This window comes from Choristoneura fumiferana, chromosome 23, assembly GCF_025370935.1.
Source record: "Choristoneura fumiferana chromosome 23, NRCan_CFum_1, whole genome shotgun sequence".
Lineage (NCBI taxonomy): Eukaryota > Metazoa > Arthropoda > Insecta > Lepidoptera > Tortricidae > Choristoneura > Choristoneura fumiferana.
The window spans coordinates 433,842-460,166 of record NC_133494.1 but is presented as its reverse complement, the minus strand read 5'-3'; the positions used below and the strand labels follow the sequence as shown (position 1 = coordinate 460,166).

General features: G+C 39.7%; 2 protein-coding genes across 2 annotated transcripts; both read right to left on the bottom strand.

The window, feature by feature from the left end:
* Positions 1 to 95: 95 nt before the first annotated feature.
* Positions 96 to 11,045, bottom strand: LOC141440916 (uncharacterized). The gene is made up of 2 exons (XM_074105509.1): positions 10,822 to 11,045; positions 96 to 2,591 (listed from the first exon to the last, which is right to left on the bottom strand). The coding sequence occupies exons 1-2, from the start codon at positions 10,974 to 10,976 to the stop codon at positions 275 to 277; spliced, it is 2,472 nt and encodes an 823-aa protein (XP_073961610.1). The 5' UTR covers positions 10,977 to 11,045; the 3' UTR covers positions 96 to 274.
* A 5,575-nt stretch (positions 11,046 to 16,620) lies between these two features.
* Positions 16,621 to 21,894, bottom strand: LOC141440665 (uncharacterized). The gene is made up of 4 exons (XM_074105189.1): positions 21,399 to 21,894; positions 20,264 to 20,760; positions 18,368 to 18,510; positions 16,621 to 17,107 (listed from the first exon to the last, which is right to left on the bottom strand). Exons 1-4 carry the CDS (start codon positions 21,427 to 21,429, stop codon positions 16,981 to 16,983), a joined length of 798 nt encoding a protein of 265 aa, XP_073961290.1. The 5' UTR covers positions 21,430 to 21,894; the 3' UTR covers positions 16,621 to 16,980.
* Positions 21,895 to 26,325: the final 4,431 nt, after the last annotated feature.

The window sequence follows — 26,325 nt, the reverse complement described above, 5'->3', positions numbered from 1 at the left end:
CTGAGTTAGATTAAATCTGTAGTGTCGCTTTGAATTCATTTTAATTTAATTTCTTCAAGTTACGTATTTGTGACAGTAATTGTTTTGTCTGTGAAATGTTTTGCCGATCCGTTTTTTTAATTAGCCGCCATTCCATGCTGGCACGATTCGCTGGTCAGATTCTAATAGCTGGATGCCGACTGTACTTTACTATAATAAAAACTTAGATATGAGTATTTTTTTATTTACTTCTTCTACCTCTTCTTACAGACTTGAAATAAAAAGCAAGTGAATTTCATATCTCAATTGTGTTTATTTGAAAAGCATCCGTCGTCTTAAGTTGCCTGTTAATATCCTTTACCGCATTGTAGATGCGTATCCTGATGAAGAGCTTTTTGATTAGAAACAAAGGAAAACAACGGCAAGGCAGGATGACCAGGTGCTTCATCGCATTCAGCGCCCTTGCTCCTATCTCCCGGGGTAACAATACTTCTCGAAACACTTTGACAAACTCGTGCTCCAGCTTCACCAGGAATATGACGAATTCAACTGGTACTTTCACTTCCAAATAATGACAGTCAATAAAAGTATTGGCCTTTGTATTTGATGGAGTCAAATAGTTTTTCAATTGAACGCAATTACCGTGCTTTTCCAGTGCTCTCTTTATCAAATAACCAGCAAGGTATCTCAGTACATTTATATTTGGTAAGATGATCTTGTTTTCTAGGTCGCCAATCAGAATAGCATTGGGTTTTGCCTCCAGATCCAGTAAAAGATCGTTTTCTTTTGTTTTTGATACAAGATACTCTTGCAGCTTCGACAAGCTCGATTTGAAATTTTTCAAAGTTTTATGTTGTGCATTTTTGATAACATGATTAAGAAAAGATTTATTAAAGGCTCTAATAAATTCTATGGTAGTGACTTGATTACACTTGTTCTTCCTTTTTGTGTTGAGAGCATTGATTTCCCCGAAACCACTGTCAATGGCCTGTAAGTTTAGTGATTGCGTTTTCAAATGAAATTCATCGTCATCACTGAAGTCTTTCCAAAGATCTAAAGTTGATTTGATTGTCACCATCAATCCCACGATAGGTTCGAACAGGAAACCGTTCGAGGATCTTTTAACCCCTGCAAAATACTCCAACAACTTTTTTAATAACTCTCGCCGTTCTTCGCCTTTGAACTGTCTATTGTTTCGTGAATCATGTTTCAATGTGTCCAAATTAAATAGGGTGACTAAATCACTTATTCTATTGATTAAGTTCACAGTTGCAACGGCGTCCTCGTCGAGTAGCTTCAACCTAAGGAACGCCTTCATAGCTGTCGCTACAGTCTCGCTGAACAGTTCGACCGCATGTTTGGTGCTGCTTCTCTGATTCTCATCGGGATTGACATGAGTGTTAGTCAAACCCGGAGCTAAATACGTCTGTAGCTCTATATCAGTGTTATAGAACGCCAAAATATGCTTCCACGAGGCCACACCTTCAAAATCGATTGATATATCAAAACTCATTAAACTGTCTCGTAAGCTTTTTACTAGAAGTTTAACATCGAAAATGTTGTAAATAACTTTTCCCGTTACAGTGAAAGAGTTATTAACACTTGATATTTTTCTGAGTTCTGATAGCAACTTGTTATCTGTGTTACCTTGGTCAGAGACGAATGCACGAACGTCTAGTCCATTGAAGATGAGAATGCGAATGATTGAATCGCTCCATTGTTGAAGCTCGATTACATCACTGTCATGGAAGAGCGCGAAGGCAATCGGCATCTGCCACGTGGACAATAATCCCTTCACGACAAGAGTATAGGCTTTTTTGACTGGAACCTTCCATTGCTTGCGTTTCGTTTTATATATACCATGAACTGTATCGTTTGTAACATCGTAATAAACGTGTTTCTTTATTTTCGTTGATGCAATACCTACTATGCAACATCTATCCTTCGTGTTCATCTGCGCTACCATGTTTTTTAAAATTTGCAGGCAGCGAGGGCTAATGAATCCGCTGTTCACATTAAGATATAAGCTTCGTAATGTTGCAACCGGCGGTAAACATATGAATTGCTGCAGGAAACGATATGCCCTAGGGTTATGGTAGTAAAGGTCCAGACAAAATAATTTATGTTTCACGGAAAATTTGCGTTTATCACCCTCCTTCATAAGCACCTGGCATGTGATTAATTGAGATGTCTTGGGACCAAGAAGTTTGCGCGAGGACTTTAAATACCTTTCTAATTTACTCTTCCTTAGTGCTGACTTAGCTTCCTCTAACTCAGCGCGTCTGTTTATTTCTATTCTAAGAGTGTGTTCATCTACGACCGTATCATCTGCCTTAGTTACTTTGTCTTCAATGCATGGACTACTAACCGGAAATGCATATTCAGGTTTTGCTGTACTGTTACTGTGATTATTGTGAGTATTGCCGTGAGTACTAAAATCTTTGGTGGGTAGTTTTTGAATAGTTGGAACAGCTGTCTTAAGCAGTCTACGCTTCAGCAGGTAACATGACTCGTCAAAATGATCGGAACACACTCTGTACCATCCTTTTCTTTCTTTCTTATAGTAGTCTACATAATGAGGTAGACCTATCGCCTCCAACCACTTAATACTCCTGTAAAATAACAAAATATTATTAAACTACCAGTATAGTACGCATCAAGATGAAAACTTTAAAATCAGCATTTCATGTAATCGTAATTCGTAACATAGAACTTCGCTATCGCTTGACTTATCATCATCATCAGCCAGAAGACGTCCACTGCTAAACAAAGGCCCTTCCCTATTACCCCCTATAAAATATACGGCGAATTTGTCCCTTTAAGAGATCTCTACCAGTCAACCTTTGAAGAGATGAGAGGAGCAATCGGCAGCAACAGTATTTAGAATGCAGGTAGGTATTATTAAGACAAATTTAATGTTAGGCAATTCATACTTAGCACGAAACAAATACAACCACGCACTTACGAGTAAGTATACCGAAATGTGCAAGTTCCGTACAGGTAGTACATATTATGTATTCCTGGCATTATTATAAAATAAAATTCGTTGAGTAAGCATATTCCACTAATATTACAACTGCGAAAGTCTGTTTGTTTGTTACCTTAACACGTATAAACCGCTGAACCGATTCAGATGAAATTTGGTATACAGATTTTGTCCCGGGGAAGGACATAATGATAGTTTTTACATTAGAAAATTGCGTAAGTAGTTCTCGCGGGATAGCAATAAGCGAATTCTAGACGGACGGAGTCGCGGGCAACAGCTGGTTGTTAATTAAAACAAAAATAATAATAATAAATAAATATATGGGACACTTCACACCAATTCACAACATTTCAATTTTAAATAATTACTAAAGTACCGACAACCATTTAGAGCTTTATGTTTAAGTATTCCATTCCATATTTTTTTATTTTTTTTTATTACTTATTTAACGAAATATTCACAAAAATCTTCAAAAAATCCAAAGTGAGGCATTGTCATAGTATTTACCTTTGCCCATCTAATTATTATGAATAAAAATGCCAAATGTCAAAAAGGTGTCAATGTCAAAAAATATCGGTGTCATTCAAATATCAGTAGGGCTACTACGAAACTCGGAACTCGAAGTTCGTGTCGTGCGGTCCCTCTCGCTCTCGTATTAAATAGTGTAAGTGTTAGAGGGACGACCACACGACACGAACTTCGAGTTTCGTAGTAGCCCTGCAGTGTTGTGTTGTTAGCCGAGGTGTGGCCGAGGTTGTTCGTTTTGTATTGAAAAAGCATTGTTATATTTAATAAATTGATTTGCCATGAAAGTTTCGGACGGTTATGCCATGGCAGACAGCCGCAACCTTCCCAAGGTGGACTATATGATGTTGTTGCAATACATGCGTGAAAACGACTCCTTTAACGTTGCCGAGATCCGGGGAGCTAAGGTTTTATTGTCATCAAGGGATGCTTACGTCGAAACTTCTGTAGGCTATGTGGAAGTGAAACGAGAGAATGCTGTGTGCTTTATCAAGGGCAGAGTAACTCCTGAGCACCGAGTTCGTACTAAAATGTACTCAGTTGTCGCAAGCATTAACGAGGCAGAAGAAACAATATTGGATGTGAAATGTGAAGATTGTGCTGCAAGTCAGGGTGGATGCAAACATTCAATTTGTTTTATCATGTGGCTTATTAAGCGGACTGAAGAGCCTTCAGTCACATCTGTGCGCTGCTATTGGATCCAGCCAAAACTCTCGGCGGCAGTGACTCAAGATAAATGTATTTTAGCCAAAGAAATGGAAAACGTTTGCCAGCAACAACCAATCTTCCTAATTCTCTTAAAAAAACTGCATTTTTACAAGAATGTCGGAAAAGAAATATGCAAGATTCTTTGTTTTCTGACTATAACAATACAGTAATAACATTGGATAGTTTCAGAGTTTTCAAGCTTTTACTGGATTACTATACAACTAGTTCATCCCAAGATGAGTTAACAGATTACACAAAATTGAAAATCTTTGTCGAAAATAAATTAACTAAAGAGGTAATTGATGAAATTGAAAACCAAACACGCAGCCAAGCTCACAGTCAGCTGTGGCATATTTTAAGGCAGGGGCGAGTTACTGCATCAAAGATTTATGAATGCACAAAGTGCAGCACTGATGGAGCATTAGTTAAATCCATTCTTGGAGGTTATAAGATTCCTGAAACAAAGGCTATCAAAAGAGGAAAACGTTTGGAAAAAGAAGTGGTGAATGAAATAATGAAAAAATGAATATTGAAATAATTCAATGTGGATTTAAATTAATCACACCTTTTGTAGGGGCATCACCAGATGGATTATGTGTAGAACATGGCTTCACCGTAGAAATCAAATGCCCTAGTAGTAATAAAACTATGGAAAGCTATGTTAAAGATAGTGTGTTATCGGCTAAATGTAATGCCCAAATACAGCTGCAAATGTTGGCGATGAACATGAAAAAAGCTTTATTATGTATAGCTGATCCAGACTTCGAAAGAAATAAATCCTACCATGAACACTGGGTGTACTATGACAGATTGTTTGCAGAAAAGTTAGTGAAAGAAGGTGAAATGTTTTGGGAGAAATTTATTTTTAGGAAAATGTTAGATATTGTACATTATGATAAATAAAAGTCAATGAATCGTATTGTCTCTTTTATTAGTTATACCATTTATAGTAACACACAGTTATCAAAAATTATACAAATATAACATACAGTTTTCTTGAATATAGTACACTTTGATAAATAAAAACCAAAATTAATAATTATTCACTGTGATTTTGGCCTAAATTGGCCTTCCAATGCCTAATACTTCCTTATGACAGGCGACTGTAAATTTATAAGTCCACAAGCAACTACCACTGCATCATCTAGTATGTTTAATAATTTATTATTTACAACAGCATGTGGCTTCAACATTTTAATAAGTCTTACCCTCCTGATAACCCTTTCTATATGTATGCGTAAACTAGCTAAAATTTTACTATCAATCACCTCTGCTTTTGTCATTTTTGTGCCTTTGAGTACACTAGGCGGGCGCAGAACTTTTACAGATTTCTTAACTAAATGTGATTCTAAATGCTTGAAACCCCTGTCTGCTAGTATAGTAGCATTAGCTGGTATTATCTCTAAATATCCACTTTGTTCAACTAAATACATGTCACTAATACGTCCTCCATAACCTTCGGACACGAAATTTATAAAACCATCTGGGGTAGCACTTATCAAATACTTTATGGTATTACAATTCTTGTATTGGGACCATGTAAGGGCCTGATCTACAGGTTTTTTAGGCTTTTCTATTTCTATCTCGAAGCAATCTATTATTGCCTGAACATTTGCATACTCTTTGCTTGTAGTAAAAGCAGTAGGAAGGTTCCTCTTAATGTTCAGGGCTGTTGGCCAATATATTACTTGTCTAAAAAATAAACTCAGTGCTTTCAAAGATTTGTTAAATATTCTCCACAATGTAGTTAATGAAATTTCAAAAAGGTCTTTTATTTTGGCGAATGTTTCATTATTTTTTAACTTATAAAATGTTATTATAATATGTAAAGAAGGTATCTTTAATTCTTTTGCAATATATTGAATAATCCAATAATATTGTTTAGGAACACCAATATATGAAAATGGTTTTTTTTCTATTAAACTTAACATAAAAGACCTGCCAGCTAAACTTTTTTGTATTGGTAAGTTACTAGAACTTTCATTTTCAGAAAATTCTGTTGTACTTCCAACTGTCGATGGATCATGTCCCTCTGATGACTCTTCTTCAAATGAATGTAAAAGTTTCCTTTTTCTGAAAATCCTTGCACCAACCAAGCGATTGACCATAGTGGGTTTTACTTGGATAGATTTATGAGAACAGCCGGGAATGCACAGCACACCTTTTTCTTGCACATTTGGTACAGGTTCTACATTAACTGTTGATGTGGATGTTGATGGCAGAAGACATGGGTCTTTATTTATGTTCATTAAATAATTTGGGACTTGGGGATTCAGTCGGGGTCTATTGGTTTTTTGGTCCATCCAATCTTGGTAGTTTAGTAATGCTTCTTCCAGCTAGAATAAAATGAGAACAATTCATTAGTAATCGTCAAAAAACAGGCAAATCAAGGAAAACAAAGAGATGCACCGGGTACCCGGCTAGGATCCGGTACCCGGCAGTTTCGGCACTTTTTCAGGATCCGGCCAGATACCGGATAATGATGCCGGATAACATGTAATAATAAAAAAAAAGAAACCAACTGTTTTCATAGGAAAATGGTTATTGCGCTTTTATTTAAATCAAATTATAATTTTAACAGATTTTAGTATTAGATCAAGTTGTTTCATCATCCCAGCCTATATACGTCCCACTGCAGGGCACAGGCCTCCCCTCAGAATGAGAGGGCTTGGGCCATAGTTCCCACGCGGGCCCAGTGCGGATTGGGAACTTCACACACACCATTGAATTGCTTCGCAGGTTTGTGCAGGTTTCCTCACAATGTTTTCCTTCAACGCAAAGCTTGTGGTAAATTTCAAATGTAACTCCGCACATGAATTTCGAAGAACTCAGAGGTGCGAGCCGGGGTTTGAACCCACAACCCTCTGCTTGAGAGGCGATGGGTCAAACCACTAGGCCACGACTTTCTCATTTATTAATCATTATTATAGTAACTAGTCATTGAGATATTTAAGTACTAATTTTTAAAATTTTTAATGTTGTGATTCAATAATCAAACTTTAAATTCGACAGATTGTGATGTAAAAACAAATCACACTGAGAGTGTCACTCTCTGCCTCACCCCACACAGCTTCGCCCTTCCGAGCGGTGGATATGGAAGGTATTTTAATGCCGGGTAATTTTGCCGGTTACCCGGCAGATTCGGCAAAAATTATGCCGGGTACTCGTTACCCATTACCCCAGCAAACCAGGATCCGGCCCATCTCTAGAAAACAATCTTGTTCTACGATTAAAATACATAGGTTATATTGTAGATAAGTAGATACTTACATTCAAATGATCTTCGCAAATGTAAAGACTACCAGTTTTTGGTACGTTTGTTTTATTTACAGCAGCACACCATTGTACTCTCGAAGACCTCGGCACGTGGAAAAAATGTTTTTTACGATTCTTTATAACTGTATTTTTGCAGGTGGGAACGAAGCAAGTAACGAGGGGATCTAACTTACGAACTCGTTTATTCATTTTTATTGTCAATTATTTCCAATTCAGTCGAGAAAAATGCGAAAAATTAAAATACAATAAAAACCAACATCAAATCACAGCCACAAACCATTACTCAAACCAAACCAAACAAACGTCAATCAAAATTCAAAAACAACGTCAAAATGACAACCCGTAGCTAGTTTTTTTTTTCATGGCCCAGGCAATGACAATGTGTAGATTCAGCCTTACAAGCGTTTTTGAATTTTTCGAGATTTCAAAATTATTTTTGACTAACTTGGAATACGAATTTCACGAAAAGAAAAAATATGGGTCTCCTAGTTTTCAAACTACTATTTATTGAGCATAAAAAAACACCAGGCTAAAAAATTGAAATGTTGTCAATTGACCTAGTCCCAAACTAAGCAAAGCTTGTACTATGGATACTAGGCAACGGATAAACATACTTATATAGATAAATACATACTTAAATACATATTGAATATCCAAGACCCGAGAACAAACATTAATATTATTCATACAAATATCTGCCCGGCCGGGAATCGAACCCAAAACCTCAAGCTTCGTAGACAGGTTCTCTAACCACTTGACCAGCCGGTCGTCAAAATAATATCATAAAATACACACAAAACGAGTAAAAACCATACTCGTAGATAGTCTTGTGTAACGCGATCTTGCTCAGTTGCTCAGCAGGGCTACTACGAAACTTGAAGTTCGTATCGTACCGTCCCTCTGGCTCTGGTTAACCTGTCCTCTCCCAGAGGCACAAATTTGTGCCCAAATTCCTTTGATCCTGTTATCCTGGGAGATGACAGATTAAATAGTATAAGTGTCAGAGGAACCGCGCGATAAGTTTCGTAGTAGCCCTGCTGGCCACGTTCACAATCACGTTCTACCGCCATCTTAACAAGATGACAAGAAGGCCTTTAAGGTGTGGCCACACCGCTGCATGAAAAACGGTGACGGTACGGAATCGCAGTGACGCATCGTATGCGCACCGTTTTTTTGCATGCTTTCCACACCGCTGCTTAAAATACGCAAACGATGTGGAATCGCAAATATGATATTTTGCGACACGCCCATAAAAACTCTTGTCAGTTTGTATGGGCGTGTACACGAAATATCGGGTCGGTGTTTACACGTCGGTATTATCCGTGCCGGTAAATAGTGTCACACCGTACGGCGACATTTGACAACTGACAGCTGAATGACAGGTCAATCCGACCTATTTTTTTAAATCAAACAGACCAAGGCACAAAACCTTTTGATCTCACGAAACGTGTGGTTTGCCGAAATAAAGTTTCAATTTATTTTAACCATAAACTTGGCATATTGAGACAAGTGTACTGAATTCAAGCCTCGTTGGATTCTTGTAGAGCTAGCAAAATTAACTTAAAAAAATAATACAAAAAGGAGATTTAAAATTATGTATCTTATTAGATACGCTGCCAAGTTTAGGGTTAACAAAAAAACGGAAAGTGAAAAAAATATCTATCTTTAGGAGTGACCTACATTATAAGATTTATAATATAATAGGACCTAATCAAACCGACATGACTTTACCGGCCGGGACAATCGACTTGATATTAAAATTTGAAAGACCAAACAAATGGCTTCGAAATAGCAGCGCGGTAAATTCCGGTCACGCAATATTAACCCAGTATGAATAATATAACACCCGCACATTCCAGATCCGATAAATAGCGGCATGATAATGGAAAGCCAATAAATACCGACATGTTTTTCCCATCTCGTTAGTGTTATGATACAATTGCGATCACATTGCGCGAGCCGAGTGAGCGTAGCGAGCGTGCCGTGACACCGGCCGACGAAGCGCCAGGACCAAAAATTATATTATTAATCTTCGGAGTACACGAAAAACAGGGTCGGTGCCAGTACAGCCAGTCAGTACGCGTTGACGTTAGTGGTCGCACTCATTATATCTTCCTGTCCTCGTCTGATAACGTGTCTGAAAGGAATAGTGAAAACGATTGTGATTGTGATGAAACGAGTGTGTTAGACGATAATTCCTCAAGTCGGTATTTATCAGGTCGGGATTGGTCATCGCGGTACGATGCATAGACGTACCTACCTACCGGGCTGATATTTCGTGACATGGTTTCATTCATTGTATGGACATCGACGAAAAACAGGGCCGGGATTTTCATGTTGGTAAAATCCGGGTCGGCAAAGAGCGGCACCCCAACCCAAACGTTTATGTAATTTCCTTGAGTTCGAATTCAGCCGCATCGCATTGACATTTATCTGTCGTGTTGTGTCGTGTCGTGAGTTCGTGACGCATCAGAACGGCATCAGCTTCACACTCTTATACACCGTGTTTTTTTTGATATCCTTTAACTTCGGCAGACGACTCAGTTCATTGATATGAACTACCTGATAATTACATTTTTCGCGAAATAAAAAAAAAGTTTTTGAAAATAAAAATCTTTTTTTTCTTGCATTAGCTTAACATTTATTGTTAATTATAAAATAAACAAACTTGACCAGTGACATTGACGTGACATAAGAGAGGCATCAAAAAATCCACATATTTAACTTTTTTTTGCTAAATATGTGTGAATTAAACACGGATTAGTTACGGACTTTGAAAAAAAAATCATAAATTAGGGACCTTTACGCTGTTTTACTGCTAATAATTAATTATCTTAACTTGATTAAGTATCTTTTAAACGGTAAGAGTTAGGCCACCAGTGTTTTAGAGAAATTAACTTCATACAATACAATACAATACAAAGACTTCATTGTACACCAGACATAGTAAGCGATACAGAAAACAGATACACAGAGAGAAAAAAATACAAGGTGAGCATTAGGCGGCTTCATTTTGTAGATTTTCCCCTTAAAGTTAACGGATATCAAAAATAACACGGTATATGGTTGCGTTCGTTCGTACATTTATCTGATGGAATGTGTTGTGACGGCTTGCTTGTGTTGTGTCGCATCAAAGCTATACAGAGAGAGAGCGAGAGAGAGAGAGAGATAGAGAGAGAGTGAAAGACAGAGAGCATCACAACACAACACAACACGACAGATAAATGTGAATGGCTATCATTATCAGGTTGTGTGTTATTGTCGTTCTACACTCTACACTAATTGCATCCTTCAGATTGACTTGTTGCTAGCTCTAAATAACATTGTAGGTATATTTACAAACTTACATATCAAGGTCGTGAGGCAGCACGTGGAATATCCTCTTGCGATCGTTATTTATGGATCTCGCATTGCAGTTTGGCACGATACAGGAACTAGGCATTTTGAATAAAACTCGTCCAGATTCGTTTAAAAACAATGTTATACACGAAAAACAGAGCATCCACGCGGTAAGCTGCGCGTGGCGCGCTGCGCGCGATACGTCACTGGCGCCGCGGCAGCTGTCTGCGCTGTGCGAGCGGACGGTTGTGGCAACGTCGCGCTGCCCGCGTGACGTGACTCGCGCGCGCGCTCGCGAGCTGGCAACGTCGCTATGTATCAGAACAATTCGCGCGCTTGTTGTTTCTTTAGTTTTTCGAAGGTCTTTCGGTTTCATCCAGTCACTGATATAAAATAGCTGTTATAGGTATTAGGCCGTCTGCGGCTATGTAGTTTTTAACCCCCGACGCAAAAAGAGGGGTAGTTTTATAAGTTTGACCGCTATGTGTGTGTAGGTATGTCTGTCTGTCTGGGGCACCGTAGCTCTTAAAAGGGTGGACCGATTTGAATGTGTTTTTTTATTTGAAATTAAGTTTTCTAGCGATGGTTCTTAGACATGTTTTATCAAAATCGGCGTTTTTGAGATATTGAACTTTGAAGTGACAAAGTCGGGGGCTTTCCAACTTTTTGTTACTTATTTACATTACTTATACATATAATATTAGGTATGTTAATACGGTATTTGACTATTTTTATATTTTTTATAAATTAAAACTACACAATGCCTGTTATCGAATAGACAAACCATTTTTAAGCTACCTTTACAAATATAAAGGTTTGAAATTCAAAATTAGACAGAGAAAGACATACTGGCATGTGACGTCACACGCCAGTACCGCCATACTTATATAGATTTTTCAAAAAATCACTATAAATCCAATTTTCAACCGATTTCAGTTTTCTCTTCGCTAAACACTGTCTGTACATCTATATTTTCATAATAATATTAAGAATATGGCAAATTCAGGAGTTGTCAAATACCCTATTACGCCAACAACGTGGTAAATGGTAAGTAAAACTAAATATTAAAAAAATAGTAAGTAGATTGTATAACAAGAACATAAAATAAGCCATTTTATTTTACCAAAGACGTCCACCCGCCCGAGCCGGTAAGTAGGTACGGCGAGGGTGGATAGACACGTCGAGGGGAAAATGGGTTTAATGTTTACACACTGCTTTTCACTTCGATTGCGAGGAAATGAAATAGCAACAGTGGAAACAGTGTTCATGCATTACTACGAGTACGTTTATTTTTTTAGTTTTAATGACTTATTTTGATTGATTTTTAGTTTTATATGAATTAAAAATGATAAAAAAAACATAGAAAAGGTAAAAACTTTGATTGTGGCAGTTGACAGCTGATTAAGTACCTCGTACTCGTAGTTTTAGACGAAGATTTTACTTTAGGCACTAGAGCATAAAAAGTCATTTTATGTCACCTAGATCCAGCATAATCATGAACTTTACGAGCCTGAGAAGTAAAAAAAAAGGTTACCTACGTAGGGTTTTTTTCTTCACGACTGAACCCATGGTGTGGGGCATAGTTCGATGGGTCTTTCAATGTATGTGAAGTGCCCAATCTGCACTGCAATGGGCCCACGTGAGAGCTATGACACAAGCCCTCTCATTCTGATTGGAGGCCTGCGTCCTGTAGCGGGACGCCTTATTAGTTTTAAAGTGATTTAGGTATGAGAATGTTAAAAAAGTAAAACAACAATATTTTTAATACTTAACTGTTTATTTTTGTTATACTTAGTATAAAGCCCAATTAAGACCGCGAGCGGAGCGGACTCATTAATAATAAACATTAATAATTCATTTTATTATATTTTTAACCCTCGACGCAAAAAGAGGGGTGTTATAAGTTTGACCGCTACGTGTATCTGTCTGTCTGTGGCACCGTAGCTCTTAAACGGGTGGACCGATTTGAATACGGTTTTTTTATTTGACACCAGGTTATCTTGCGATGGTTCTTAGATATGTTTTATCAAAATCGGTTCAGCAGTTTTTGAGATATTGAACTTTGAAGTGACAATGTCGGGGTTACAAAAAGATGGGTGTTATAAGTTTGACCGCTACGTGTGTCTGTCTGTCTGTCTGTGGCACCGTAGCTCTTAAACGGGTGGACCGATTTGAATGCGGTTTTTTATTTGATAGCAGGTTTTCTAGCGATGGTTCTTTCTTAGACATGTTTTATCAAAATCGGTTCAGCCGTTTGTAACATATTGATTGATTTTTAAATTTTTGTTGGTTAGGTTATCTCAGGAACGCCTAAAGATATCAAATACTCAGGTCTGCTCTTGAAGCGGTAAATAAAACAAACTTCTAAGTCGACGCACCCAAAACATAAACATTTTTTAACCCCCAACGCAAAACGAGAGGTGTTATAAGTGTGACCGCCATGTGTGTCTGTCTGCGGCACCGTAGCTCTTAAACGGGTGCACCGATTTCAGTGCGGTTTTTTTATTTGAAAGCAGGGTTTCTAGCGATGGTTCTTAGACATGTTTCATCAAAATCGGTTCAGCCGTTTTGGAGATATTGAACTTTAAATTGACAATGTCGGGGTTTTCCAACTTTTCGTTCTAACATGATTCAAATGACAGATGCCAAACTGACGTAACTAGAGTCTCTCCTACTGTTACGCAGGTCGATTCGATTTGTAGCATTCGAACATGGCGGATGTAGACGATATCTAATTTTGGTATTTCTGCTTCTTTGGCTAGTTGAAGTATAATTTTGATAGTGTTTTATGCGGCGATTAACCTTAACAGTGAACAGTGATCACAAAATTCTATATTGCTCTCGTGTCTGACATTTTTTAATGCGCAAGTTGTCTCCGCGTGGTTTCTGGAATTTTGCTATCAAGTTGCAAAAACTACAATCACCGTACAACGTGAATAAGAAGAATATATTTATCTTTAATTTAACTGACATTGGCCCAAGCCTTATGGCCGCCATTAAGAGGAATTAATAATTAATTAATTACTGTTACGCAAACTATCGATACTTTGTGCTAAAAGTGGAAATAATATTATTTGTTGGTTTAAACGTTACCCTATCGAACTGAAAGTCTTATTTGAATTTTAAAACATAATATAATTCAACAGCGTTCGGAAAGCTTCGTAGTGTCTTTTCATCCAAATTACCGCAGTGTTTAAAGTCAAAAGTCTTTGACCAGTGTGTGTTGACAGTGATGACTGATGACTTACGGATCTGGGTCTCATGAGGAAGCTCAAAGTCACTCAGAGGGCTATGGAGAGGGCTATGCTCAGGTTTCTCTGCGGGATAGAATCAGAAATGATGATATCCGCAGTAGAGCTAAGGTTACCGACATAGCCCGAAGAATTGCGAAACTGAAGTGACTGTGGGCGGGGCACGTTGCTCGCAGGACTGATGGCCGATGGGGCCAAAGGCCGGGAGACGAGCTGTCGGTAGGCCTCCAACAAGATGGAGCGACGACCTGGTTAAGATCGCGGGATCGCGGTGGATCCGAAAAGCACAAGACCGGTCTGAGTGGAGAGCCTTGGGGGAGGCCTATGTCCAGCAGTGGACGTCTTTCGGCTGACATGATGATGATGATGATAATTCAACATTTGGAGTGTCACTTTCCGACTCTGACGAACAATCTTGCAAATTAATAATAAGTTCGTTTATTTTACCGCTTTTATTTTTACCGATAACGCTCACCTCTAGCAATTGCGGCCTCTAGCAAATTGTAAAGGCGTTCATTAAAGAAAGGAAATTAATATAACACAGTGCCTACGCACGCAGTAACTTAAAAATTTGTTATAGCTAATTTGAATTCAAATATTCGAACAATCAGCAGTTTTCATGGGGTTTCACTTTTTCAAGCATCATCTTTGTTGGAAGAATTAAAATTAGTTACCTCCTTATAAGCCGTGGTGGCCGAGTGGTTTGACCTATGGCCTCTCAAGCAGAGGATCGTGGGTTCAAACCCCGGCTCGCACCTCTGAGTTTTTCGAAATTCATGTGCGGAATAACATTTGAAAGTTACCACGAGCTTAAGGAAAACATCGTGAGGAAACCTGCACAAACCTGCGAAGCAATTCAACGGTGTGTGTAAAGTTCCCAATCTACTGCCCAAGCCCTCTCATTCTGAGGGGAGGCCTGTGCCCTGATGATGATGATGACCCTTACAAAGTTACAATCATCATGTGTCATTTGTATCATGTTAGAACAAATGGAGAATAGTGTCATTGATGGACGTTGTTGTTAAAGGTGCAACAGAGGCACCGGGCGTCTATGGAGTTGTATGGATCTAAGTTAAACTAAGTCAAATGAGTTCGCTTCACTCGCGGTGTACTATAGTACTTTGTGTCTTAAGGGCGGTAAACAAGGAATTACGAACGAGAGTCTATTAGAAGCCCGAAGTCGAAGACTGAGGGCTTTAATGAGTCGATGTTCGTAATTCTAGTACCGCCCGTGCGACATACAATGTTTTTCATCACATTTGCGAGTAAAATTGTATATTTGTAAAAGAAAAACTAATATTTTTTCAAAAATTGCCCATACCGCTGACTACGCTCTTGGCAGCGCCAGCCTCCGCGCCGCCCTCCCCCTCCCCCCGCAGCATGTGCCCGACGTGCTCCTGCACGCCAGCACGCCATGCAGTATCACACTCATTTACCGACCTTGGGCTTCATGACAAAAAAATTAGTACGGGCAATGACTCACTTACCGACCACGGGTTTCATGAGAAGCACATAAAGGTCGAGGGTTTTATTTGGGGGGTTGCAACCAAGGTAGCCTGCATGTTACGACACTGTTTACGAGCAAGTGTGATGAAAAAGTTTGGTAAACCCGTGTGGAAACTTCGGCCCAAGCCCTCGCATTCTGAGAGGAGGTCTCCCATCTCACCTCACCTTGGACGACGTGGGAATGCAACGCCAACTGTGGCGTCTGTGGCCTAGGTCGCACGACGTCTAAACCGCCGCGGTTTTTATGAATTAAGGTAAATTACACGAATAATAGATATAGAGTAAATTAATGCAATGGGAGCCGTGGTGGCCGAGTGGTTTGACCTATGGCCTCTCAAGCAGAGGATCGTGGGTTCAAACCCCGGCTCGCACCTCTGAGTTTTTCGAAATTCATGTGCGGAATTACATTTGAAATTTACCACGAGCTTTATGGTGAAGGAAAACATCGTGAGGAAACCTGCGCAACAAACCTGCGAGGCAATTCAACGGTGTGTGTGAAGTTCCCAATCCGCACTGGGCCCGCGTGGGAACTACTGCCCAAGCCCTCTTATTCCGTGAGGAGGCCTGTGCCCTGCAGTGGGACTTATATAGGCTGGGATGATGGGATGATGAAATTAATGCAAGCGGCCGCACTGGCGGTTTTTAACCCCCGACGCAAAAAGAGGGATGTTATAAGTTTGACCGCTTTGTGTGTCTGTCCGTGGCGCCATAGCTCTTAAACGGGTGGACCGATTTGAATACGGTTTTTTTATTTGACACCAGGTTATCTTGCGATGGTTCTTAGATATGTTTTATCAAAATCGGTTCAGCAGTTTTTGAGATATTGAACTTTGAAGTGACAATGTCGGGGTTACAAAAAGATGGGTGTTGCAAGTTTGACCGCTATGTTTGTCTGTGTGTCTTTCTGTGGCACCGTAGCTCTTAAACGGGTGGACCGATTTGAATGCGGTTTTTTTATTTGACACCAGGTTATCTTGCGATGGTTCTTAGATATGTTTTATCAAAATCGGTTCAGCAGTTTTTGAGATATTGAACTTTGAAGTGAAAGATGGGTGTTGCAAGTTTGACCGCTATGTTTGTCTGTGTGTCTTTCTGTGGCACCGTAGCTCTTAAACGGGTGGACCGATTTGAATTGCTGTTTTTTTTATTCGAAATCAGGTTTTCTAGCGATGGTTTTTAGCCATGTTGTGACAAAGTCGGGGGGGGGGGTTCCTAACTTTTAGTTGGTTAGGTTATGGATAAATCTCTTTATAAGTTAACTTGTATAACAAGTCACGCGGTTAAAAACCGCGGCGGTTTGTATAACCGTAATGCTGCCTCGGCCATATATCGTATGACTTACACTACAGTGTATGCGCATAAACAACTTGATATCTTGATTGAGGCACCGGTCCAAAATAGGGGAGGGGGTTACATTTCCGAAAAATGTTCTAAGAGGTACTCGACAGCGTAAGTTATGTCGATGTTCTTCTGAAGCATGTGCGTGTAGTAATATATATGATGCATCACCGTAAGTAATGATTCTTTATCATCTTTGCTGTGTGAAAAAAAAATGTATTAAGTCCAGTTGTGGGAGCCCACACAAAACTGCGATGCGACTGATGCGACGCCGCATCGCAGGAACTAAAACTATGCGAATGAGGGCTATCGTTTTTTGTCTCACTAGATGGCGCACTGTTGCGTGAGGTTTTTAAGTATGGCTTTCGAAGTCTGTTATTACGGGCGTGAAAACAAAGTTTAGATTAAAATCATATTTAAGACACCTTAAAACCGTACCATAAAAATATCGAGCATGCCACAGTGTTGAATAGTCCCCGTTTTGTTCAGAAAAAAGGGAGGACAAAGGTTTCCGAAAGACAAAACTGTCTCAAAACACACACATTCATTGCCCCGGAACGCATATTTACCATAATTAATTTCAGATATTGCAAAATATTCACAAAATTATTCTAATTATAAATAAACCCGCGTAGCTCACCCAAAAACTATGAGATTTGACATTTCGGAGACCTCACGCTACACTAGCGCCTCTAGCGGCGAATTCATACGCGATAGCCCTCATTGCTGTGATACGATGTCGTGCGCCAAAGCGTTAGTGCAGGTCACCATGCCTAATATACATATATGATATCGCAGGAATACGCAGGAATGCGCGATGCGAATCAGATGGGAAGTTTTTGCGATGCGTCACAAAACAGATAGTTCGTTAGTATAGTAGTAAGTAAAGTAAAACTAAAACTTTCTAGGAAAACTAAAACGGCTGTTGCTTGAGAATTATTAGTAGGTAGTTTAAGAGTACGCTAAGGTATAAACTTGGAAGATTCCGTATAAAATACGAAATCCTTAGAAAAATATTGCTTATTTTTTTCGTAATGGCTACGGAACCCTATTTTGGGCGTATCCGACACGTCTTGGCCGGTTTTTCATACCTACGCTCGGCGGTCGCTCTAAGGTTGTCAACTATGGCTTATGCGCCAAAAAACTATCGTGGTAGTGGCACTCTTATCTAGTTGTTTGATTTATTGTTGAGAATGAAACGGGAAGAATGGAAATGTAAATTAATAACTAAAAATATTTTCAATCGCACGCAAGACTGTAACGTCAAATCTCTCAATACTAACGCCATCTTACGATATTTCGCTAATGAAACGTAAGCTCCGAAAGACAAATTTAGGTTTAATCAATGGCATTTATGAATAAAAGGAATTTGCATTAAATTAACAACACTGACGTTTCTCTCATAGCCGTGTGTGGATACACGGTACTTAATTATTAATACGAGTAGCGGAATATTTACTTTTTATGTTTTTCGAGATAGGTAAGCATGGCGTGCATCTCATTTTTGACCTCGTCCATCTTTAAGCATATAAACGCCATGCGGTACTGCTTGGTCAAGTGGTATTTGGCCGCCATCTCCTCCACTTGCACCATGTTACCATCCTGCAAATAGAACCATAATAATCATAATTTTCTGACTTGCCGCGAACTGTTGCTCGATCGACGTCGACCAATCCATTCTACCATCGATAGATGGCAGCGTTCGTCGATCTATCTATTAGTGTGGTAACATCCTAACAGTTATGAAACGTAGAGCACCGGTGCCGGCGGAGCAGCAGGGCTACTCTACTACGAAAGTCGAAACTCGAGGTTCGTGTCGTGCGGTTCCTCTGACACTTATAATATTTAATACGAGAGCGAGAGGGACGGTACGATCCGAACTTCGAGTTTCGTAGTAGCCCTTCTGTCACTGTTGCGGGGAGGGGGGGCGGATCGGACCGTGCCCCCCAATCGCGTCGCGTATAGTTCGCGCACTCAAAACGCTGAGGATTATACTGCCTACTGTACCGTGTAGGCGTGTTGTATGTAATTCGCTAGCGAGTTTTACGAAAATCGGAGCCAGATAACAATTTTACAGCAGAATTTCCGTTCATTCGTTGGAAGGAATATTTTAGAGAAATTATTTAATGTAATAGTAACTGTTAAGTAAAGTAGAATTGAATTCAAGGCCATGCTCATGTTTTTTTTTTAAATTTTGAGATAATGGGTAGGTAGCTTAACTACATTGCAGCGGCCGGGAATGCGCGGCGGCGCGGACACGGCGCAGACATTTTTTTTTAGTCAAGGGGGTAGATGCGCGCACACACGCATACCGGCGCCGGCGCCGAGCCGCCCGGCAAGCACCGGCCGATGCAATGCAAACAAACAGCAGGCTCCTAAATCTAACAAAGTTTAGTCATGCACAGCGGCGTCTTTAGCCCATGTAGCGCCCGTGTGCAATTATTACTTTAGCGCCATCTAGGAACCGCGCGGTCAAATATGGTACAAAGGGCCGCGGCCGGCGCCCCTAACACCGCTGCGCCCGTGTGCAACGCACACCCTGCACTAAACTCCAATTCAATAGATATCTGACAATCCTGTAAACACTTCCAGCCTACTAATATAAACACTGGGCTGCCTAAGGCTTTGTGATGTGACTATTATTCTTTTTTGATTCCTTTTAGATGATAATTGCAACAACAGGGACATATATAATCAAGTGTGCCCACGATAGGGTGTCTTAAATATGTAGAAAATTGTCAGATTCTATTGAATTGTACTTTATAGGTAAAGACGCTTCTGGTCATGCATTAATTGAAAATTAGAATTGCGCTTTATCAAATACGCAACAATCCCCTGTGGTCGTTCATTTGGTGATATTGATACCTAGGTACATGGAATTTATTTATTTTTCACCTTAAGCCTTCTTCAAATAAGTATTCAAATTGTTAGGGCCAGTATACTCACTACATTCCAACTGCAACGTAACTGCATCTACATTTTTCGTTGCAGTTCGATTGCAGTCGGCACATCTGCACTCTCACTGCAATTGATATTGATGGGCAGTCAGCATCTCTTTTCTTTACATAGATATCTCGTGAGCGGAGAGCACTCAAAACCGACATGACTTTACCGGCCGAGCAATACCAACCTGATATTTGGTAGCCCAAACGGCTTAGAAATAACAGCGCAGTAAATTCCGGCCACGCAATATCTACCCGGTATGAATAAATACCGCTCTAACATTCCCAACCAGATCGATTCTATGTCGGTATTGTCCGGGCTGGTAAAGACGTCACCCTCGCGAGCCGTACCCGAGGTAACCTGACAGCGCAACGAACAAGTAGTCGTGGACGTGGAAGAGGAAGAACAGTACCTGTGTGTGATATATAACTTGCTCCATCAAGTGGAGGATCTTGACTTTTAGTTGATAAGCGCTTATATCCAAATCTCCACGCCGCAATTTCCCTCGTTCTTCGGTCACGTTCTGATCGTGACCACTAGGCGGTTTATGCACATTTGGATTAACAGGTCTTGCAGGTGCATTTGCAACGGTTATCATTACTGGTTCTTTTTTAGCTGGCATTTTTGGTAGTTTAGGTCCCATAACGGCTCGAGGGATCGGGAATTTCACAGATGGCTTCTTGTGTGCTTGAGGGATTGCAGGTCGTTGTGGTGATAGAGCGGGGTTAAGTGAGAACCTGAGTTGTGGGCTCCTGAAGACTGGTCTTTCGGGTTCCACTATGGGTAATTCTTCGCTGATGCTCTCCAAACCGTAGTCTTCTTTCGATGGTGAATTAATTCTAAGAGTGTTGGTTGCCATCTGAGGTGCGGCTAACTCTGCCATCACGGCCAGTGTTAAAGAGTAAACATCTGAGAAAGCAGGTAATTGATTGAGTTAGGTGTCACTTTGCGCAGATTCAAATTATTATTATTATTATTAATTACCTACACTAATTTCTCTTGCTTGTTTTAGCGGAGACGCACATCGTCTTTTTTAGAAAATGTTTTTTAATCCTACTAATGTTATAAACGCAAAAGTTTGTGATTCCGTTTGTTTGTTAGTTACCTTATCATGTCTAAACCGCTGAACCGATTGAGATGAAATTCGATACACAAACAATTTGAGTCCCATAGACCAAACAATGAAAGTTTCATAGTTCCCGCGGGATAGGGATAAACGAATTCATCGCGGGCAACAAGCTTTTACCCGCTACTTCGTCTGTGAAAAATTCGTTCAACGCTATCCAACGGGTAATGCAATTTTTCTCAGGGTCAATTATCCTCATACCATATTTACAAGTCAGTGTGACAAACAGCTTCATTGTTTTTTCTTACTTTGTTGGGCGACTGTACCATTTCTAGTGCACTATGTAATTGTTCGTTTGCAAACTCATATTGTACCTACTTTCTAACACAAAACCTTATATTATTAGGTTAACACTCAAATAGTTATTACTGATGAGAATTAGCTAAATTTCATGAAATAAAAAAAAGGCGTAAAATCTCACATAAAATATACATCACTGGCGTCAGTATCATACAGAATTGATTTATTTAAGAGCAAATTTCCCTCGAGAGGGCGCGGCGGGCGGCTACCCACGGTCTTTTCCGCTTCTACTTCTGAGAATACAACTACTACATCAATAATTACAACTAGGGTTGTCTCCTTACAGAGCGCATTAACCACAACTTAGCAAAGATGAAATATAGTGTTAAGCATCGATATACATACAAGGTGGAAAGTTGAGATGTTGAGATGGCGCAGCAAGGGCAGCTACTGGATCCCTTGCTGCTACGCGAAAATGCTCTTAGACCTTTACTAACTTTTAGGGTGATGACAATCGACATTCACAGATTTTTGGTTAAAAATACGTGAGGTATCCCATCTTAGACCTCTAGGTTGGCAACGCGTCTGCAATACCCCTGGTGTTGCAGATGTTTATGGGCGGTGGTGATCTCTTACCATCAGGGGACCCATTTGCTCGTTTGCCATCCAGTTGAATAAAAAAAAAAAAAAAAACCGGAAGCCCAACTCCCCTGCCCCTTTACACCCCCCCCCCGTCCCCTTCAGCCCCTCCCCTTTTAGACAGACCGGTAACGCACCCGCAGTCGTAATAAAGCTGTATGTGTCCATGGGCGGCGGTGATTACTTACTAATCTTACCATCAGGTGACCGAAAAGTCCAATATCTCAATGTCTGTCTGTTGTCCCGTTAGTTATATCTACACGCTTAGACCGCAAAACCGATTGAGATGAAATTTGGTGTGGAGGTAGTTTGACACCCCGGTAAGGACATATTATAGAATATTGTTTATCCCGGAAAATTCGTCGCAGGTGGGCAAATGGCATGTTCCCGCGGGAGAACAATAACCGAATTATGCGAACGGCTAGTTAAAAATATTTTATTGTTATTTTTAACAAAATCTTATTTACTGTGCATGTATTTATGTATTCTAACTGTTAGGGCCAACGACGCCGCCGACCCCGATGCAGCCCGCGCACGCGACCCCCGATCCTCTCGGTCCAAGGGAGGCCCGGCCTTATCGGCACCCACGGTTGAGAAATATACCTAAAGTCACTTATAAAATATAAGTTAAAATTCCCATTATTGTTTGTTTAATTCCTTGTAGTAAGTAAGAATTTTGGTGGAGGGATGTTAGGTACGTAGCTATAGCTATACGTTATAGGGAGTGAGAAGTTTGTAAGATGAGGAAGAGTTGTATTAAATGCGTTCTACGCGCTCGCCTGTGTTTTATTTACAACAGTAACGTATTATGTATCGATACGAGGTGTAAAGGTTCTATTTCACATTCGAACTATGCCATTAAAATTTTAAACAAACAGTGATAACCCTGATTGCAATTGAAAATATTAATCATGTTAATGCCTCATAAATTGCATAACTATGTTTATCTACACCCATATAGTAAATCCTCAATTATGCGTTCAAAAACCATAGGTAATGACCAGCATTACGACATTGGATTCTATTATGAACACGGCTGTATCGTAATGAGATTTCATACATCATTACAGCACGGGGGGGGGGCGACCACGCAGCAGCAGGTAGTCGCGCGCGCAGCAGGGCGCAGCTAGTGGGGCAGACATACCTAAGTACCTAGTTCTTGTTAATACAGGTCATTCTCAATGGTTCTTGAACACATGATAGAGGATTTAATATATGGATATAGATAAGATATTTTATGCAACTGAACGTAATTAGGCCTTAAAATACTCATGTGACACTATTATGAAACGAGGCTTAAGGACCCCTATTACGATACAGTTGCATAATAACTATAGAACTACAGAACGAGTAATAGTTTATATAGCATTGAGGAATTAACTATCTAACCAACTGGTTATCCAATTCTACTACCAGCACTAATATCTCCCACAACAAGCGTGCATAAATATCTCATACGACTCTATTTCTAGAGCCGGTCAGATATTTTTGCACGTTCCGCTGTGGCAGATATAAATGCTGTGCCCTTAGTGTAAGTTTTCGGTAACAAAATACGTCTCGATCGCGTTCGCGTTAAAATCTCAATTTGTATGGAAACACGAACATCGCAAACGTTCCGCTAGAGGCGCTGTTCGTGTTTCCATACAAATTGAGATTTTAACGCGAACGCGATCGAGACGTATTTTGTAACCGAAAACTTACACTAGGGGTACTGGTGACGTACATACATCAGTTAGGCCGCGGACTGGGGGCCTAATACTAAATTCGAAAATCGAAGTTCGTGTCGTACCGTCTCTCTCACTCATTTTAAATAAGTCATTAAGTGTCAGCGGGACCGCATCATGATACGAAGTTCGAATTTTGCACTTCGTAGTAAGGACCTGTGCCCTTAAGTGTAAGTTTTCGGTTACAAAATACGTCTCGATCGCGTTGGCGTTAAAATCTCAATTTGTATGGAAACACGAAGAGCACCTCTAGCGGAACGTGTGCGATGTTCATGTTTCCATACAAATTGAGATTTTAACGCGAAAGCGATTGAGACGTATTTTGCAACCGAAAACTTACACTAAGGGTACTGGCTGGACACCGGGCGGACACCGGAGCAGGCAGAAGAGCGGCGAACTAGTTCTATGAGTTTCGGCGATTGATAACTACTCATAAAATGAAAAAAGAAAAAAAGATGAAAAAAGTTTATTGGTTTAAATAATACATTGTTACAATAGAACATGGTTGGGGCCACCTATTAAAGAAAACAATGCCTGTTCCAGGGGACCCTGCTCTTCCACAAGGATAATAACCAAGGATAATGGATATGAACCAATTATAAAATTATAAAAGTACAGTTATCTTAATATTAGATAAGCATGCAATTATATTATGTAAAACGAGATTATGACAAAAAATATGCCAAAAAAGGTAGAACCGCTTTGGCAAAATTGTTTTGGAACAAATTGTAACCTCCATTCTACATTTTAACAAACTAACTATTGTATTTTTCATGAGTTCTGTGACACTTGAAAATTATCCGAATTACACATACTAAGTTCGCAAAATATTTTTTTAAAGTAAGTAATTTATATTTTGTAGCAAAATAATCAAAAAAATGTAAAACTGTACCTTTTAAAAATATATAGCAATATCAGTTTCCATTAAAGAGACTTCATCGAATACGATGAGTCGTACCACCTGCAAAAACCTGCTTTTTTTTTTATTCGACTGGATGGCAAACGAGCAAGTGGGTCTCCTGATGGTAAGAGATCACCACCGCCCACAAACATCTGCAACACCGGGGGTATTGCAGACGCGTTGCCAACCTAGAGGCCTAAGATGGGATACCTCATGTGCCAGTAATTTCACCGGCTGTCTTACTCTCCACGCCGAAACACAACAGTGCAAGCACTGCTGCTTCACGGCAGGATTAGCGAGCAAGATGGTGGTAGCAATCCGGGCGGACCTTGCACAAGGTCCTACCACCTGCAAACCTGCTCCTGCACCTGCTTGTATTAAAAATGTTTTTTTTATGGCTAGGTTATTTTTTCTCAGATACTAAGCTTAGACAATAACTACTTACTGTACCGACAGTTCTGTCATAACAATAGGTACATCAGAGTCAGAATAGAAAATAAAATCAGTGTTCAACAGCGGAATTTTGTCACGTCCATGAGAGGCTGAGTTCGGCGGGAGGGGGGGAGGGAGGGAGGGTCTTCATCGATCGCGCGACCTTGGCCGTGAGCGGGGCCACGTCGCGGGGAGGGGGAGGGACGCAGCGGCCATTTTTAAAATACGGCTTTTGATCGCAGTGAGATACTTAGATTAAGTTTTAGGCTAGACAGTGGACTTAAACGGTGGTTAAGCTTTCGCCTTACGTTTTGATGAAACTAAAGATGTATAAAATGTACACACAATGTTCAGAATGAAAGTTCCTTTTTTCAACCAATGTTTGTCTATCTGTCTGTGGGATCATAGCTCTCAAAGGGATCGACCGATTTCGATGCGTTTTTACTTGAAAGCGAGTTTGGTTGGCTGGTTCTCAGCTATATTTGATAGATATAAAAATTGCTTCAGCCGTTTTTGAGACATTGAATTTTGAAATTATATAATATTGGGGGTTTTCAAGTTAGTTTTAGAAATGGATAAAAACTACTACCTTAGGTACGTAATTTCAGACGGTGAAATTAACTGTTTTCTAGTTATTTTAATTTCACTTAGGTATTTAATGTACAGTCTAATAAATTAATTTTCAATCTACCAACACACGTTCCACAGAAAGTCCATTTTCCTTGTCGGATAATTATAGGTAAGTACTACCGATTATATCCATTTGTAAAACTAATAATAAATTGTTATTCTACACCTACCCTTATACAATACAATAACTCTTTACTGAACACCAACACTTAGTAAGTAGGTAGTACACAAAACACCATGCACTAATTTGCATAATTATCACAATTACCATACCTATACATACATAACTACTAGAGCTAGAGTATGTATGTACATGTATAAAGATGATATCAACTTGAATCCATATACTAATATTATAAATGCGAAAGTGTATGTGTTTGTATGTTTGTGTGTTAGTATGTTTATCCGTCTTTCACGTCGAAACCATTCGAAGCGCTCGATAACCGAATTCCACGCGAAGTCGCGGACAAAAGCTAGTAAATGAATACTTATTAGACTTGATGACCAGATGGCTAAGTGGTTAGAGAACATGACTACGAAGCTTCTGGTCCCGGGATCGATCCCCGGCCGGGCAGATATTTATATGAATAATAAGAATGTTTGTTTTCGGGTCTGGGATGTATGTAAATACTTTATTGTACATTAAGCACAAAAATAACAACAAAACAAAAGAGTACAAAGGCGAACTTATCCCTAAAAGGGTTGTGTAATATGTATTTAAGTATGTATTTATGTATATCCGTTGCCTAGTATCCATAGTTAGTTTGGGACTAGGTCAATTA

Coding starts and splice junctions, on each gene's coding strand:
- LOC141440916 (XM_074105509.1), bottom strand. CDS start 10,976: ATGCTCTGTTTTTCGTGTATAACATTGTTTTTAAACGAATCTGGACGA. Junction 2,592..10,821: donor CTGCCTCACGACCTTGATAT/GTAAGTTTGTAA, acceptor GTTATTTTACAG/GAGTATTAAGTGGTTGGAGG.
- LOC141440665 (XM_074105189.1), bottom strand. CDS start 21,429: ATGATACTGACGCCAGTGATGTATATTTTAT. Junction 20,761..21,398: donor GCCAGTGATGTATATTTTAT/GTGAGATTTTAC, acceptor CTGCTTTCTCAG/ATGTTTACTCTTTAACACTG. Junction 18,511..20,263: donor AAGTTATATATCACACACAG/GTACTGTTCTTC, acceptor TTCTATTTGCAG/GATGGTAACATGGTGCAAGT.